Source organism: Octodon degus, unplaced genomic scaffold, assembly GCF_000260255.1.
Source record: "Octodon degus isolate 3935 unplaced genomic scaffold, OctDeg1.0 scaffold00079, whole genome shotgun sequence".
Classification (NCBI taxonomy): Eukaryota; Metazoa; Chordata; class Mammalia; order Rodentia; family Octodontidae; genus Octodon; species Octodon degus.
In genome coordinates, this window is record NW_004524655.1 from 9,986,168 (window position 1) to 10,003,498 (window position 17,331).

A 17,331-nucleotide genomic window follows, 5' to 3' on the forward strand; every position below is an offset into this window, starting at 1 on the left:
AATAAATGCATTATCACCCCTATAACTTATTGCTACTCTTAAAGACCAGGCTGGTCTTGAACTCACAATGATCCTCTTGCCTCCGCCTTCCGAGTGTTGGGATTACAGGCATGTGCTATCATACCTGGCGCCCTGCTAGGAAAATTCATTAAGCCCACTAGGTCTTCTTTTTGCTTTTGGGTCAGGCTGTGTGTATGTACAAGCTAGGGATCGAGGCCAGGCCCTGCACTTGTTAGGAAAATACTCTACACCTCTGCTACATCCTCAGCCCTAAACTCAATAATTTGTTTTGCTTTTTAAGCAGTACATGTACATGTAGCAGGTGTTCGTCATCCCCACACAAACTAGGTTAAAGATGGCAGTTTCCTATTTTGGAGTTGGGAAGAACACACCAGGGTGGGTGCTAGAACCTTTGGCTGTGTAATGTTGCACTCTAGTTCCAGCCATACCTGGAATACCTATAGTTTTTTCCTTTTTTAATATTTATGTGTTTTGTACAGGGTCTCGCTACACAACCTGGATTCGTAATCCTGTTTTCAGCCTCCCCAGAACTGGGATTACAGGCATGCACCACCACACTCGGACTCAGTTTCTGGCTCAGTGTGCCCGGGGGTGGGGCTGGTGTGGTATGTGGTACTGGGGATCAAACCCCGGTTCCTGGAATACCTGTAGTACATGGAGTTATCTTTAATATCTGCTGGTATTCTGTGTGAACCAGTATCTCACTGTAAGAAGTCTCTTTAGGGCTGGGGAGGTAGATCATTGAATGCTAGAACACTTGCGTAGCAGGCATGAGATCCTGAGTTCAATCATCAACAGTTAAAAAACAAAGTAAAGTCAAACACCAACACTGTTATACTCTTACCTTTATCACTAATAAGATAGAGCACTTTACACATGTTCCTTTTGGATTCATCCTGTATGTTCTTGTTTATACCCTTTGCCATTTCCTACTGGGTTGTTTCGCATTTTCTTCTTGGAATATGGGGTTCCCTCTGGCCAACTCTGCATACTGTGTAGCTCTGCTCCCTCACATGAATGTAAGTCCATTTCTTTTAGAGGGATTAACCTAATGGAAGTTTCTAGATGTCTGCTGTCATTGCATTGGCTCTGTCTGAACAGGCCGACTTGCAAGAAGCATTCACAGGAGACTTCATGATGGTGTAGAGCTCTGTTTGGCCTTGGCATGGGGTTTGTCTCCAACTTAGGAGTCACAATGGCAGTCATTTCTCAAACACAGTTCTAGACTTAGTAAGAACCCATGAAGCAGTGGGTTCATGTCACAGAGGAAGAGGACAAACTGCAGCTTCCTATTCCCTTCCACTTCTACCAAGCTGCGTCCTCTAAGACCATGTGATAGCATGCACATCAACCATGACATCGCCAGGCTCTCAGCTACCCAAGCAAGTCACAGGCGCTCTCCGCAACAGCTTGCAGGGCTTTGTTTGGAACAGGCTCAGGAGTCCTTAGGGTCCCTCTGGTGAAGATGAATGAACTATTTTAAGGAAGTCAACAAAAATCTGTTGATAACAAAAATGTACTCTAATGGCCATTAATTCTCAGCTTTTAGAGCATTAGGAATGACTCAAGTGGCCCCAGAGAATAAAAATCTACCATGATGACTTCATTTCGATTTGATAAGGGTCCAAATTTCTGTTTCCATTTTAATAGTTTCTTTTCCTGTTTATACAAACACACTAGCATAAAGTTTCGCAAGGAAGAGTGTGGGACGGAGGCTGCGGGGAGGCCAAGACCTACAAGGTCCTAACTTTAGTTTTCTATTTGGTACAGAATGCCCTCCTACACTCATAGACCACACATGGCGTCAAACTCTAGACTCAAACCTGGCTTTGCCGTTGGGAACTCCCAGCCTCGAGTGGTGGTGCACACCTGTAATCCCAGCACTTGGGAGGCTGGAGCAGGAGGATCACTGTGAGTTCGAGGCCAATCTGGACTATATAGCAAGACCCTGTCTCAAAAGAAAAAAGAAACCTAGGATGGTTATCCTGGTAGGACAGAGTGCTCAGCTCTCCCTGGGGGAGTTCTCGAGGAGATGTCTGTGTTAAGTCTTGATAGGTGAAGAGTTCTAATCTAACCAAGGGCAGGTGGTGGTTAAGTCAGCAAATAAATACTTTTAGTGCCTGTCATGTACCAGGGGTTGGGTCACCATGAGAGGTAGAATGGGGTGCGTAGTAATAGGCAAAACAAGTTAACACAGACACTGGCCTCCTGGAGTTTACAGTTTCATAGAGGCAACAGACAAAGAGATAGACACATAAGAGTAACATGCATAATAGGAAATGGGAGAAACACCACAAATATCACAATGCTAGACCCTTGTCATCTTTTCTGTCTTGGCCAAAAGGTAGAATCATCTTTGAGGAAGCTGACTAGCCTGAAGGGAACAATCCAGAGACACGAACATTGGGATTACCCAAGGATTACCACTAAATCTTCCTGTAATGGAGCTCAGTACACGAGCCCTTGAAAACTCAGAGGTCACAATCAGCTTTTTAATTCCCAATTTTTAAAAATATAAGCAGATAATCACAAGGATCAATTTGGAGTAAGTAGGGACTACCAGAGAAACAAAATTTTACTTAATATTAGCATCTTTAGAAGTGAGGGAAGACATTTCAACAATGACAAAAGATCAAGATGGGATAAAACAGGGGCCTTTGGCAAAAGAACACTGGTAAATTCAAAACATGATAGCAGAAATGAAAAGAATAAAGAGAAGGCTTGAATGACAAATTGGAAGAAATTTAATAAGACAAAGAGGTTGGAAACAGTCCAGGGTTCCAACATCCTAGCAGAGTTCCATGTTTCTAACAGGAGAGGAGAAGAGAGAAGAGGAGAGAAAAAGAAATTAGTGTGAAATAAAGTCTCTAAGATGCCATTGCTTTGGACTAAAAATCAAGGTGACATCACTTACACTAATGTTCTGTGCTACCAAACAGAAATTAAGTTGTTACCTGGCTCTAGGGAAGAGAAATGATAACCACATTTCCTAAACAGGCCAAATTTCAACTAGCACAATAATGTCATTCCCTCTGCATAATACTTACCAGAGAAGAAACTTGATGTCAACCAATCAGCTATTTTTCTTACATTCTGTCTCCCTACCCCACTCCACAAGGAAGGAAACTTTGAAAGATCCAATCCTCTCTTTGTTCTGTTTTTACTTAGTTCAACCTTCTTCAGCCTATGAAATCAGCCTCCTCTGCTCAGCTCCCTGGGACACATTTTACAGAAAAAGCTTTCTTGGTTCTATAGTCCCAAATAAAGCCAATTAAACTTCAACTAATTTTGTTCTGTCTTTTGACAGAGAAAAGAACTAATAGAATAAAGCAAGGGAATCTAGACCTACAAGACCTATTTTTAGACTGAATTGATGGTGTGAGCCGTACGTATAACAGGGTAGAAAGGGTCACACAGTAGGACTTCATCTCAAAACGGCAGAGTATGAGCAAAACCAAAAGACCCTATAAATTCTAGAGAAAAACAAATCACAGACGAGGGATCATAAATCCCTTGGTTTGGTGCTGGTCAATAACACAGAGCTAGAAGACCATAGAGCCGCTAGTACACAATGCTGAAGGAAAATGAAACCAAACCAGAATTTGATACCAATCCAAGTTACTAAGCAAGTTGTAGAGATACATATCAGATTCACAGGGTCTCCAAATAGTTATCTTCTCTAAAGGTGCAAACTCAGAAAGGAAGGGAGAGAAACTCTGCAGGAGAATCGGAAAGGGAAGCCCAAGGACAGCTGTGTGGCCAGCAGAGGGGGCAGCTAATTCAAACAGAAATGGCCAGAGGGCTGGGGCAGACTGCTTCAAGAAGGAACTCACTGCCTGATGAGTCTAAATAGGTTAAGGGAACTGACTGCAAGTGTAGGGTTACTAGTGGCAAGTGTGTAGGAAACAAAGCAAACTGTAGGCAACACAGAAAATGATTTTGGCCAAGTCATCAACATTGACGAAATGGCTTGGCAGAGCCTGGATGGGGCCGGAACAAGAATACACGTGTGTGTAGGGGGAGCAGAAGGCCCAAAGGACTAACACTGACTTCTCTCATGGTAAGACGTCAACAGAGGATGCCGAACTGAAATATTAGGAAGCAGCAACAGAAACAAAGGTAAAGTCCAGCTAGATGTAGTGGTGTGTGCCTATAATTCCCACAGCTCTGTAGACTGAGGCAGGAGGATAGCAAGTTCAAGGTTAGCTGTGCAACTCAGAGAGATCCAGCCTTAAAACAAAATTTTAAAAGGGGGCTGGGAATGTAGCTCTTAGTGTAAAGGGTCTTGGTTCAATCCTCAGTACCACAAAGGGGTATGGGGAGTAAATTCCAAAGGAATCAGTTACTCACTGAAAGAGGTTGCCTCTGGGGAAAACAGAGACTTTGATGACAGACCTTGGAGATCAGTGTGGATTCTAAATCCTGAGCGCATATAATTTTGATAAAAACTTAAAAATAAAAAAGTATGTGGCCCCAGGAATGTATATAACAGAAAACTCAACTTTAGATAGGGACATTGGCCAGCTGGCTCTGGGGCAAGGTCTGAGTTCTGAGGTGAGGAAGCCAAAAGCAAGTGTTGCCAAGAGAGGAAACAGACGGAGGTAATTAATTATAAAGGCTGAGAGGGCTGGGTGGAGTTCAGCCCTAGAGCAGCAGTTTAGCAAGCCCAGGGTTTGAGCTACACTGTGCCCTCCCCCAGCCTCCAAAAGGCAAAGCTGAGGAGAGACTGCTGCTGGCTTAGGCCAGGGTGGCGCTACAGAGAACGGGAGGTGTAAAACGCTTTGGGAAAGACGTGGGAAGCAGAATCAAAAGGACTGAATGACAGCGTAGGCTGTTGAGAGGGAGGCAGGCCAGGGGTGTTTTAGCGTTGTTGACAAATAACCTTTCTACGCTGAGAAAAGGGAAAATTTTTCAAGTTGGGCAGCAGACACTCATGGCAACATGGCGATAAGACACAATTATTTAAACAAAGGTGGCAGAGAAAGCACCACAAGAGACTTACTCCACGCTTCCTGGAAACAAATGATGTTGACTCCACACATGGCAGCCACCTCGACAATGGCCTCTATGCGTTTGTGCAGGGCAGAGACCTGGTGATTTAAGAAGCGAGGATTAGAACCCATTCACCTCTGTTGGTGAGATGGCTTTGATGTTCATCCCAACATACATGGAACAATACACTCCCACCTGACCAGGTGCAAACAGGCTGGGGAGGTTCTAAAATCTGGTTCTCTCATCAGACCAAATTCTGTGAGATAAGGAGGTGGCACAGCAGCCAGGGAGCTACCTGGACACTGCCTCCATGTCCTAACCACCACCTGCCTAGCAGGGCTGCTGAGGTGTGGCGGAAGAGGACGGTTCTGCTTGCTGTCTCATGTGCGCTCACACAATTGCCCCCTAAACCTGCTGCTCTCTCAGCTGGGCACAGTCCACTTTGCGTTGTCCTGCACTCGAGCTGTGAGGCTTGCCTAGCCTGGCCACTTCCACTGTCTTGTGTGAATCTGATCTGCCAATGACTCACCTTTTTGACTCTAAATCTTCATGTGTTGGAGTGTGGCACTGGGCAAGAATGTACTCTCTCCGCACATCCAGCTTACCTGGAGGCGTGAGCCCTACACCTCCTGTCCCCCACTGAGAGCACTTGGCACTTTCCCAGCCACCTTCCCATTGTGCTGGTTCTCTGCTAACTGTTACTCTCAAGATCCCACAGGTTCCCTAGGTACAGGAAGAAAGCACCCTTGTCTCTGTGTCCTCATCAAAAAGTCTGGCTCTCAGGAGATATTCAGGCTGGAGACCCAGAGAAAGGAGAAACACTCTCCAGTACTGTTAGGCTCTTCACCAAGGGGCTGCGCACCCAGGCACCACGAATCTTTGCTGCCAGAGTCAGTCATGTTCACACACATCTGCTGGAGCTGGCAATGTGCAGTGCATCTCTAGGTGCTGGGGCAGCAGGGGGAAGGACAGCTCCAATGCTACAGCCTGGCCATGAGTCATACAGGGGCAAGTTCACAAATGACAATTCCAGAGAGAGAAGTAAGCAGAACCAGACATCTCCATCATGTTGGGGGCGGGGAATGCTGGGCACTGGACTCAGGCTCTCACACAGGCCCGCCACTGAGCTCCATCCCCAAGCCCCAGACAAACTGTAGTGCAACAAAAGCAAAGGGAAGACCAACAGGAAAGACGACAAAGAATCTGATCCGGAACCCAGGCAACCTCAGATTTTCAGAACCTTCTAATAAGTCTGCAGTAGTCAGAGAAAGCTGTAGAGAAAACCATCACACTTTAAGGTGCTGCAGGAATGCAAAAGAGTATACAAAACAAATACGCTGTTGGCATGGTGCTTTAGGTAAATACAAAATGATGTCACATTTATTTACTAACTGTATGGTCAGAAGGGAATGTCTGCCATATTCCTGTGGACTGAGGGCACCATCAGCTGACAGGCTTTTTGGCATAATGAGTCCCTACCCTCAGGGATAAGGCAGAGGCACGCAGAACAGTGCTGCGGCAGGTCGCTTCCTGGCAGGGCCTGAGGGGCAGCGGCCTGTGCAGAGCCTTGAGTCAGACAGAAGTGTGCTCTCCAGGTTGGCAGATGGAACTCGAGATTCGTGGTGTGAGAGGAACTTGGAAGGGAAGGTGGAAAGAACAGTGAGGGCTGACAGGAAGACAGTGAGGGTACAAACGGAAGAGGAAGACGACAGTTGGTGATGTAGCTCAGTGGCAGAGTGCTTACCCAATACGCACAAGTCTTGGGGCTCAATCCCTAGTAGCGCTCCCACCCCAAAAAAGAAAAGTACATTTAGCCAGGCATGGTGGCACTCCTAATTCCAGTACTTAGGAGGCTGAGGCAGGAGAAGCACTGTGAGTTCAAGGACAGCCTGGCCTACACAATGAGACTTTGTCTCAAGAAAACCAAAAATCACCAAAGAAACACAACAAATACAACAAAACAGAGAGCGAGAGCACGAGTGAGAAAGAGACAGGAGCAGGAGGGAAGCCAAATACACAAGCTAGAGAAAAGTAGGGGAGCCAGGGCAGAACTATCCCGGTTGCCCTTCAAGGTGCTGGTCCTGCGGACCCTGAGTGAGTGGCCAGCCAGGGACTGTGATGGGTCCAAAACAAAACTTTTACATAGTTAGTATAGGGACAGGCTGCACCTGTTCTGCCACGGGTGCTTTCGTGGAGAGAGGGGTTTTGTTCTGCACCAGCCCCACTCGTATGAGCCGGGGAGGTCTCATCTGCTCTGCTGCCGCCGCCGCAAAGGCATGTCCCTGCAGTTCAAAGTCGCCTTGGTTGGCAGCTTCAACAGCTCTTCTGGGCAGATCCAGCAGCCTAAATGGGCAGGAAGAGGAGGGAAGAGGATTTCAGTGAGATTTGCTGCATTTAAGATCCACCCTTGGACGATCCCCTGAACAATCAAAAATCCCCCTCATGCTTTGGAGTCATTTATCAGGTAAAGAAAAGAGGTGGGGGCCTCCCGCTGCCGGAGTCAGAGGGGCCAGGGAACACGGGGGCTGGGCAGTGAGTGTGCAGCCGAGTCCAGTGAGCTGGCTGAGTCCAGCTCCGTCGGTCGTCAGCAGGGAGATTTCAGGGACGTGGTGTGGTTAGGCTTGGCAAAGAGTGGGACAGTGCAACCCAGTCAAGAGGTCAGGGTTCTGGAGTTAATGAACTCAGAGCAGAGATGAAAGTCCCAGCAGGGAGCAGAGAAGACAGAAACAGTTCCAAGAAGATGTTTCTGAACTAGAATTAGCAGTTCCAAGTCTAGGAAAGGAAGTTGGGTTGGGATAGGAGAGACAGGCTCAACTCAGGAGATGGGTGGGATGGAGGCTAAGCGCAGAGATCATGAGGAGAACCCTGCAGCCATTCACAGTATGGAAGCAGAGCCTGAGGTGAGCGAGTCCCCAGGGCTTTACCTTCCAGGACCCCCATGGCAGGGCATGCATGGGTGCGTGCCTGTGTGCGTCCTCTCTCTGGTACTATGCGGGCCCAACACATAGGCTCTGTTCAGACCAAAGCCCCAAGCACCCATCCAAGTTTGTGATTTACTAGCAAAGGCCACAGGGCTATTTATAAAACCTCCCACTGAAGTGACCGCTGGTAGCGCGGCCATGCCTCCCGATACCTGTTGCAACACGGTTCACGGCCTCAGGCCAGGAAGGCCTTACCATCTAAGGGCGAGATGATTATGAAATACCCAGAGAACACATCAAAAATAACCTGACAGCCATTATCTAATAATAATATTTCTCTCCTACTTTAAATCGCTTTCTTAAAGACATTTCTTTCAAAATCATAGCCCTGTCAGCCTAAGCCCCCTGTTGCCGCCCCCTGCCAGGTACTTTCCACATGACGGCCCTGACAGCTCCGAGTTCGGTTCCGCCCCTGACAATCAGCCTGCTTTTCAAATAGTCAAGGTTCCCTTCCCTCCGGCAGGTTAGAAATAGCAGCAGTGCCCACACCTCGCCTCCCTGCCTTCCTTCCTTCCTTGTTCTGACTACTCAGACAGCCCTTGTCCCTTGGAGCAGAAGGCCCCTCTCAGGGACTGAGCCTACCTAGGGCAAGGTGGACAGGACAGTCATGAAACTCCCCAGGAGCCCTGGGTTTGCACAGGCAGCCCTGGAAGAAAAGTTCCGTGTGTGTGTGTGTGTGTTTCCCAAAAGCTGGGGCCTCCCCGAAGCTATCTTTTTGTCTTGGTGCAGGATGAGTCAGGTAGGACTGGCCTGGCTATACCCATCACCTGGAAGGTCTCTTTCCAGCCCATCCCAGCCCACAGCCGTTCTCTTTCTGCCTTTCCACCATCTGTCTGCTCCATTATTCTGCAAGTGCATCCACTTCTTCATCCTGTCTATGCTGACTGTAGCTTGCATCCTGCCAGCCAAGGCTGTGCACCCCCTTGTCCCCAGTTCCCCCGGACCTCATCCTCCTAGGTCTGAGGGAAGGCAGGCCAGGCTTCACTCGAATGAACTGAATGTTGAAATACTAAAGTGATGGGGCCCTCACCCATGGGATTAGTGTCCTTCTGTAAGAGTGTTGCTTGCCAGGCACAGTGGCTAGTGCATCTAATCCTAGCACTGTGGGAGGCTGAGGCAGGAGGATCACAGGCAGGTTTATTTTATTTTGGGGGGGGCAGAATCGGGGATTGAATCAGGCCCTTGCACTTGCCAGGCAAGTGCTTATTCTACTGAGTCCTCTCCCCGGCGCCTCACAGGCAGGTTTAAACCCAGCCTGGGCAACTTAGCAAGACCCTGCCTCCTAATTTAAAAATTAAAAAAGGACTGAGGGTTTAGCTCAGTATGAAGGCCCTGGGTTTGATCCCCTGTCCCTCAAAAAGTCCTACTAGGCAGGATGATGCATATCTGTCATCCCCGCTACTTGGGAGGCTGGCTTGAAGCCAGCATAGAGAGCTGGGGACGTTAATTCAGTGGGTAGTATACTCACCTAGCATGCCTGAGCCCCTAGGTTCAATCCCCAACACTTCAAAAATAAATATATAATATATACATTAATATATATATATTAATATATATATACACACACACACACACACACACACACACACACACACACAAATGAACTAGAGGCCTGAAGGACACTGCTTGCTCTTGCACCATGTACAGGGACACAGCAAGAAGTCCCCATCTGTGAACTAGGAAATGGCCCTTGTTAGCCACTGAATTTGCAGGTGCCTTTATCTTGGACGTTTAAGTCTTCAGAACTATGGCGAATACATCTTCGTGGTTGAAAACCCATCCAGCCCAGGGTATCTTGGGGTAGCAGCATAAAGGGGCTAAGACAGGGACTGACCCAGGAAGGGGAAGACACCTACAAAGAGCCACAGCTTACGAGGGGGTCTTGGTGCAGCCTAACTACGGCTTAGTTGACTTCAGCTGCCCACCTCACCCCGAACACCACCGACTCTTATCTTCCACCTCCAGGAGGAAAACCTGTCACTTCCTGCCCTGGCTCCCACACCCCCTCTCGGGCTTTCCCTTCCCCCTCTGGGGTCAGGGAAGATATGGCTCGAGGGCCCTAAGCGTCTGCCCCCTCAGCAATGGCTCAGTTCTGGAACCTCATCTTTCTCCTGCTAAAGGCTCTTTACCATTTTCAATCACTAAACTAGGGGCCGGGGAGTTAGCTCAGTAGAGTAAGTGCTTGCCTGGCAAGCGCAAGGGCCCGAGTTCAATCCCCGATTCCAGGAAAAAAAAAAAAAAAATCACTAGAGATTTGTTATAAAAGAAACCTGCTCAGGAGAGGTGAGTTTTCTACTTAAACAAATAGGAAAGGCATAAAATGAAAAATCCGTTCCCCAGGAAGGCCCAGGCCCAAGCCTTGGATGATCTGCCTTAGCGTTGTTTAGTGCACTCTTTCAGAGCTTGCTATGTAAGTCCAAGTGTTTAAAAAAAAAGGGGGGGTATCAGCCTATATTGTTCTCTAACCAGCCCTTTTCACTTGGCAATATACAGTTATACACTGTAGATAATGCTGCTGCTATTGATGGACTGCACAGGCTGGATATATAGGATTATGGTCTCACAGGATTATGATAGAGCTAGATTATGACAGAGCTAGGCGTGTGGTGTGCACCTGCCATCCCAGCATTCCGGGACTGCTAGTTTGAGTCCAGTTTAGGCAACTGAGCAGATTAGTGAGACTCTGTTTTAAAAATTGAAACGGAAAGGCTCCGATTCAATGCTCAGAACTTAAAACAATTGAGCTGCAGAGTGACTTGACCTCACCCCTGTCATGACCTTGTCGTACGGTGCATTGCCCCCGCTTGTGGTGATATTGGCATAAAGAAGCGATTGCACCGCCCGGTGTATGGAAGCGTGCACTGATACCTTTATGTCCAGCACACAGTGCTGGATGACAATCACAGCTGTTACTGATTTCTGCATTCACCATATTTTTATCATTATTGTTGAGTGGACTTTTTCTACTTGTAAAAAAAGGTTAAGGGCCGGGTGGATAGTTCAGTGGCATATGCGCCTGCCTGGCAAGAGCAAGGTCCTGAGTTTGATCTCCCTGGTACCAAAAAAAAAGCTTATAAAAAAGGTTAAGGAGGGCTGGTGAGATGGCTCAGTGGTCTAAAGCCCTACTTAGAACAAGCTTAGCAAAGCACAGGGACCACGGTTCAATCCCCCAGCACCACATGCCAGCCAGCCCCGCCCCCTGGTGGGCTGAGCTGGACACACACACACACACACACATAAATAAAAAAAAAAGGTTAATGAAAACAATATACTGTATCATACCAGCGGCAGCCTCAGAAATCTCATGCTTACTATTACCCCCCCATTGCATCAAAGAGGCCACATCAAAGGGCTGGCTGGGGTGTAGCTCAGGGATAGAGCACCTTTCTAGTAGGTAGGATTCCTAGTACTGCAAGGAGAAAAAAGAAGCCACATGAAGTAGCTGACCAGTGCCGCACAAGTTTGTGTAAGTTTGGCGCTGTGATGTTTGCATAGCCCCCAAATCACTTAAGGATGCATTTCTCAGAACACATCCCCATCATTAATGACACGCGACTAGATGGCTTGGACATTCCTGTCAGCGCATAAAGGCCTATGAGAACTGCCATTGGTGCGGCTCCCATTCATGTGCGCACGCACACACAGGTGGGTGAGAGCAAGCCCTCAGCACATGACCCTCTTGCTCCATCCTCACCCCTACACCCTTCATTCTTCAGCCCCTTTTCCCCACCTCCCTTTTCATCACTCAAGCCAAAACGGTCCTCACCTGATATCTCTGACGCACCTATACTTTTTCCTGTACCACTTTGAAGTCCTACCACCCGCGCACATCCTCAGCTTTAGGGCCTCTGCTTTCTCTGACCCTTTCAGCAGCCACGTTCTCCAGAATTCTCTTTGGGCCTCTCCCACCTTACAGCTGCTCCTTCTCCAATGGGGATGGCCACCTGCAGCCCAGCTCCCCTGGGGAGGCCATGGCCACGTTGCAAACAGCCACGGAACATATCCACATGGAAACCCCCAAGGGTACCTGTAGGGGGCTGAAGTGTGTTCCACATTCTAATACCCAAAACCTATGTGACTATGTGACCTTATTTGGAAAAAAGATCTCATTCTGCTCTTATTTCTTAGTCCATTCTTCTCTGTAGCCACCAGAAGGATCTCTTTAAAACATAAACTATCCCTGTTACTCTTTCACTTAAAACTCTGCAAGGGATTTCCTGGGTACTTAGAATAAAAGGCAAACTCTGATCTCAAGCAGCTCTTGGTTAACATTTCTGTCTCCCCAACCCAGTTTGACTGCCTACCTTTAGGATGCAGCTCAAACACAGCCCGCCCAGGAAGACTTCCTGACCTCCCTGAACCCTAAACATGAACACTGTCTTAGGCTCTCCCTGCACCCTTCTCTCATAATGTAAGACAATCATCAAAAGATCACAAGGGGAGCTGGTGGCGCAGCTCTTGTGGGAAGCCCTGGGTTTGCTTCCAGCACTGAAGAAGAAAAAAGCCCTTGGGGCAGGAACTGTGGTTTACTTGTCCTCAGGTCCCTGGTGCCCAAGATTTATCTGGGCATGGTGGTACACAACTGTAATCTCAGCACTCAAAGCTGAGGCAGGAGTATCACTATGAATTCGAGGCCAACCTTAGTTACATAGCAAGTTCAAGGCTAGCCTGAATTGCAGAGTGAAATCCTGCCTCCAAAAAATAGGTGATCAACAAATGTTCATTGATTGAATGAATGAATGGTTCTTGGCTCTGGCCATCTTAAGGCTGACAGTTAATGTTCTCTGGGGATTTCTTCTGTCTGGTACAGGCCCGCTTGGCTCGTTCATTTAGCAAACATTCACTAAGCATTATTTTGTATTGGGCACAGGAAATAATCCAGAGAAAAGTCAGTGTTGTGTGAAGCACAGAGGGAGTCCGGAGGAGGGACTGAGGACCCCAAGCCTTCATGGCCATATCTAGATTAGATTCTGAGAAACAAACAGGAGGGTTAGCTAAGTTACAGTAAAAATTCTTTCTTTCTTCGGTTGGCTATTCTGAGCAACAGGCTTCCACTTTAGAAATAAAACCTGGAAGGGATACATGCCGAGTGTGGAAGAGAATCAAGGAAAGAGGGTAGAAAAAGGGGAACCACTTGTTGGGTTAATGTGAGCCAAGCCCCAGGGGACCGGCAATGCCAGTCACCAGATGTTGGCTAGTGTTTTACCACCCACTATAATGCCTTCACATTCTGGAGTTCTCCAAATGCTAATAAAAATCCCTCTCCCAAGACCGTGCCTAGCCTGCCCTTAGCCCTATTCCAGAATGTGCCCCAAGCAGTCTCTTTCACGGGAGCTTTGCCTCTTCCTGACAACCATGATCTTGTTCTGTCTTTTTTCCAGAACATTCTTTCTTCACCATTAAACTAATTCCAATGCTAAAAACTGTAGTCGAGATGCCCCATCTTCTTTGGGAAAAAATCTCAACTCCAGTTATCGCCAAGGTGATAGTATTCAAGGTAAAGTGGACAGCAGAGGCCAGCACGGGCCCTTTGTGAGGGCCTTAGAGGCTATCTAGTTTCTGTCTGGGTATGAAAAGCCTTTTCTGACAAATCCCAAAGGCAGCTACTCTACCTTTACCATTCACTAGCTGTGAAAAGTCCTCAGAAGCCAGATGCAATGGCAAATACCTGCAATCCAGGCCTGAGGGAGGCTGAGTCAGGAGGATTGTAAATTTAAGTCCTACCAGGGCAAATTAGGGAGACAGTATCTCAAAGCAAAAATGGGGAAAGGATTGGGGCTGTAACTCAGTGATAGAGCACTCCTGGGTTCTTTCCTCATAACACACACACATCCATCCATCCTCGGGTCAGGCCTCCCTGCACAAAGCCTACAGAGGCTGGCACCCTGGATTTAATCAACACCCTCCAGCTATACAGGTGAGCTGTATAAATTCACAGAGCAGACAGTCAAGCTGGGATGGAGAGGCACCAGGAGCTGCTTGAGATCAGGATTTGCCTTTCATTCCAAGTGCCCAGGAAATTCCTTGTAGAATTTTAAGCAAAAGAGTAACAGGGTATGGTTTACATTTTAAAGAGATCCTTCTGGTAGCTGCAGAGAAGAACAGACTAAGAAATAAGAGCAGGAGGTGAGGCATTTTTTCCAGCCTTGTACACCCTGTATCCCCCAGAAAGTCCTCCTGATGCAAATTTGACTTCCTGGAGGTGGAAAAACATTTGCACTGCGAGTGGTAACTAATTTTTCTAGCCTGCGGGTGGCTAGGTTTCCTTCCAATATAATTTAGACTGGGAGGCCTCTACCTCCAAGTCTCAGTCCACACGGCAAGGACAGAGAGGCTGGGACAGGATAATAAAATACACCTGCTCGGGGGCTCTGGTTAATAGGGGTCACCTGGCCAGACAGCCATAGTGCAGGGCCAGCTCTGGGAGTACGCCCGTCCCTTAAAGTGAGGAGGAGGGTTGGGATGGCCACAGATAGCGCTGCAGAGTTAACACCCAAACTCCGTTCCTTTCCCTCTCAGTTATGAGTCACGTGGGGGAGGGGACTGACTTGTAAGGGCTCCCCAGAATGCTGCAAACCTCAAGTCCCCCTCCTGGCACCGTCACACCTAGACTTCCCACAGCCCCAGCTTGCCTATGCAGATCTCAAATCACCACCCCACTCACAACCCATCAGACCTTAAAGTCCTCCCCCTGGTCCCTGTAACCCACACCTGGTGGCCCTCAAACCCAGCAACTCAACCTCTAAGGTCCCGGACCTGGTCTCTTTGCCATAAAGAATGCGCTTCACTTCTTGCAGCTCTGGCAGTGGCAAATGCTTCTCTAAGCACTGCTCCAGCGACTCCCATTCGGCTCCCGCCATGGCTGGAATTGGGAAGCGTAAAGCGTTAGGGTCAGCGTCAGCTTCAACTGCCTGCTCTTCGCCCTCTGGAGAAGGCTGCTGGAGAACCGAGTACTTGCCCTCGGCTATTTATTTACCCGTGCTCTGAGAGCCGCTGCACGTGTGGACACGCCCCCTCCGTGGTGAGCAGCCAATCAATGCTCAGGACTTTGTGGGCTTGCCCCTTGCCCTTCGCACCTCTTTTGACGTGCGCCAGGACACGCCCCTTCCGAGTCTCTTCTCCACTCAGCCAACCTGAGCGCCAGAGATTCACCAGCAGAACCGCCCTTTGCCCTTTGTCCTTTGCCCTTTGCCCCCTCCAGGACAGCGCTGCACAGCTGCTGGGGCCAGTCCTCTTGCTCCCCTGACCTCTTTCCATACTTGCTGCGCTATGCTGGACTTGAGTGTCCATGAGTTTAGGGTGCTAGGGGGTCCTGGAAACAACCTCCCAAAGATGTCTTGTAAATACAGCAGATTTAAATGATGTGAAATGGAAAAGTGTACTGTACTGTGGAACCCAGGGGGAGGGGTGATTTCCAGCCTAGAAAGAGAAATCACGGAAGGCCTCGTGGAAGAGGCTTCCCTGCTAAATCAAAATGCCTCGAGCTGGACTTGGACCCTCTCTCTGGTCTGATTTTATTTTTTGTGCTGTAGTCTTCATTCCGTTAATGGCCTCACCAATCACTCATGTGCCAAGCCTTTGCGAGTCATCCTGAAACACCTTCATTTTCTTTCTTTCCGCCACACAATCAGGCATGAAGTTCTGTTAGATTTATCTCCTCAGTTTTGTTCGAATCCTTCCCCTCTCCCACCTCATGCCTACAACAGTGGCATCTTTTGCTTGCATTCTTCTCTGTGTTCCAACTTGCCTCTCTGCCGCCATGACGCAGTGGTCTAAAACGAATGTCCTCCGATCCTCTGTACCTCTCCACTCAGGGTGTCCCTCCCTGGGGTCACCTCCACACTCCATTTTGTGAACTTCTTCCCCTGATTCTTTTCGGAGATGCAGTTGAAACAGTACCTGCTGCCCCAGAAAATTCAGCTTCCATCAGCCCTTTACAGATACCTTGCCAGTGTTTCTCAAACACGGTTGCATAACCTGGAACTGAGTCTGATGTACTTTCCTACTGCAGGACTTCAGCACTTAGTGAATGATAACTAAAGGGATTGACTTGTATGGGGTCTAGGGAAAACTGGCTAAAGCAGTGACATTTGATCTGGACATTTGAAGCAGGAATAGAAACTGTTGTTGGCTAGGTTGCTTAATCTGTCTTTCCTTATTTATTTATTTTGGTGGTACCAGGGCTTGAATTCAGGACCTTGTGCTTGCCAGGCAAGCAATTATTCCTCTGAGTTATCTCCCCAGCCCTTATCTTTCCTGGTTTAGTGACAGTTTATTCATGTGAAGATACTGTGAAAGTTCAAAAAATAAATATAAAACACTAACTGGAGAAGGATCAAATTTGTGTTAAATTTTTTATATGTGTTTTGTTTTGCTTGTTTGCTTTTTTGTCTTTTTTATTTTTATTTTTTAATAGATTGCAAATTGAAAATAAATTATTTACAAACATAAATGAATATAGCAATAAAAATTGTCCAAAATAAAAATGAAGAATTTATAAATCAGTCATAATAGTTCACTGTGTCAAAACCAAGAAACTTATATTCATATAACTAGAATTCTCAAAGTAGAAAGTAAAAAGTAGAAATATTTATAGGCAATAAATATTTAAAGATTTAAAATTTCTGAATTTAGTTCAACTTATAATACTGCAATTACAAGAAAAATGAACCTTTTGCACAAGAAATTTAAATAAAATCATACCAAGATACACAAAAATGACATTGTCCAAAACTTATTGTAAAGAAAAAAATCATTAAAGCATATACATAAAAAATATTAGCTATGGAAGAACAAAATTAAATTGTTTGCTTTGTTTTTGAGACACAGTCTTTCTATGTAGCCCAGACTGGCTTCTAACACACAGGTGGTCCTCCTGCCTCAGTTTCCCCAGTGCTACAATTACAGGCATACATCAGCATACCTGGTTTAGTTATTTGTTTATTTTTTAATAAAAGCAGGAAGGTTTTTTTTCCATAAAGCACTAATAAAATCTTTTAATAAGGAAAAAACTAAACAAAGACAAGCCTTAGTCTCACGTTCCTATCCAGACACTCAAGGCTAGTTTTTCCCTGTCTGTCCCTTCTAACTGCAACATTGTGACTAGGTATTAAAGGTCCGTTTAAACTGTTTCTTTTTTCTTTTTTAAGTTCAAACTTTAAAAAAAAAACAAAAAACGATTAAATAATCAGACAGGCAAAAAGTTCTTCAAGAAACTTAGGTCTCTTCCCATCTTGCAAAACGGTGAGTGAAAAAACTGAGAAGGCAGACACTAAAAAGAAGAAACCCAAAGCCAAGAAGGCTTCTGCCAGTGGTACTGGTAAAAAGGATAAGGTAA

General features: G+C 46.9%; 1 protein-coding gene across 1 annotated transcript in view; it reads right to left on the reverse strand.

The window, feature by feature from the left end:
• Upb1 (beta-ureidopropionase 1) overlaps positions 1–14,946 on the reverse strand; it is a 30,733-nt gene extending 15,787 nt beyond the window's left edge. The window contains exons 1-3 of the mRNA XM_023720943.1: positions 14,751–14,946; positions 7,182–7,356; positions 4,990–5,111 (exon numbers count right to left, since the gene is read on the reverse strand). Coding sequence (XP_023576711.1) covers positions 4,990–5,111; positions 7,182–7,356; positions 14,751–14,854 — 401 coding nt within the window. The 5' untranslated portion in view covers positions 14,855–14,946. The remainder of the gene's footprint in view (positions 1–4,989; positions 5,112–7,181; positions 7,357–14,750) is intronic.
• Positions 14,947–17,331: the final 2,385 nt, after the last annotated feature.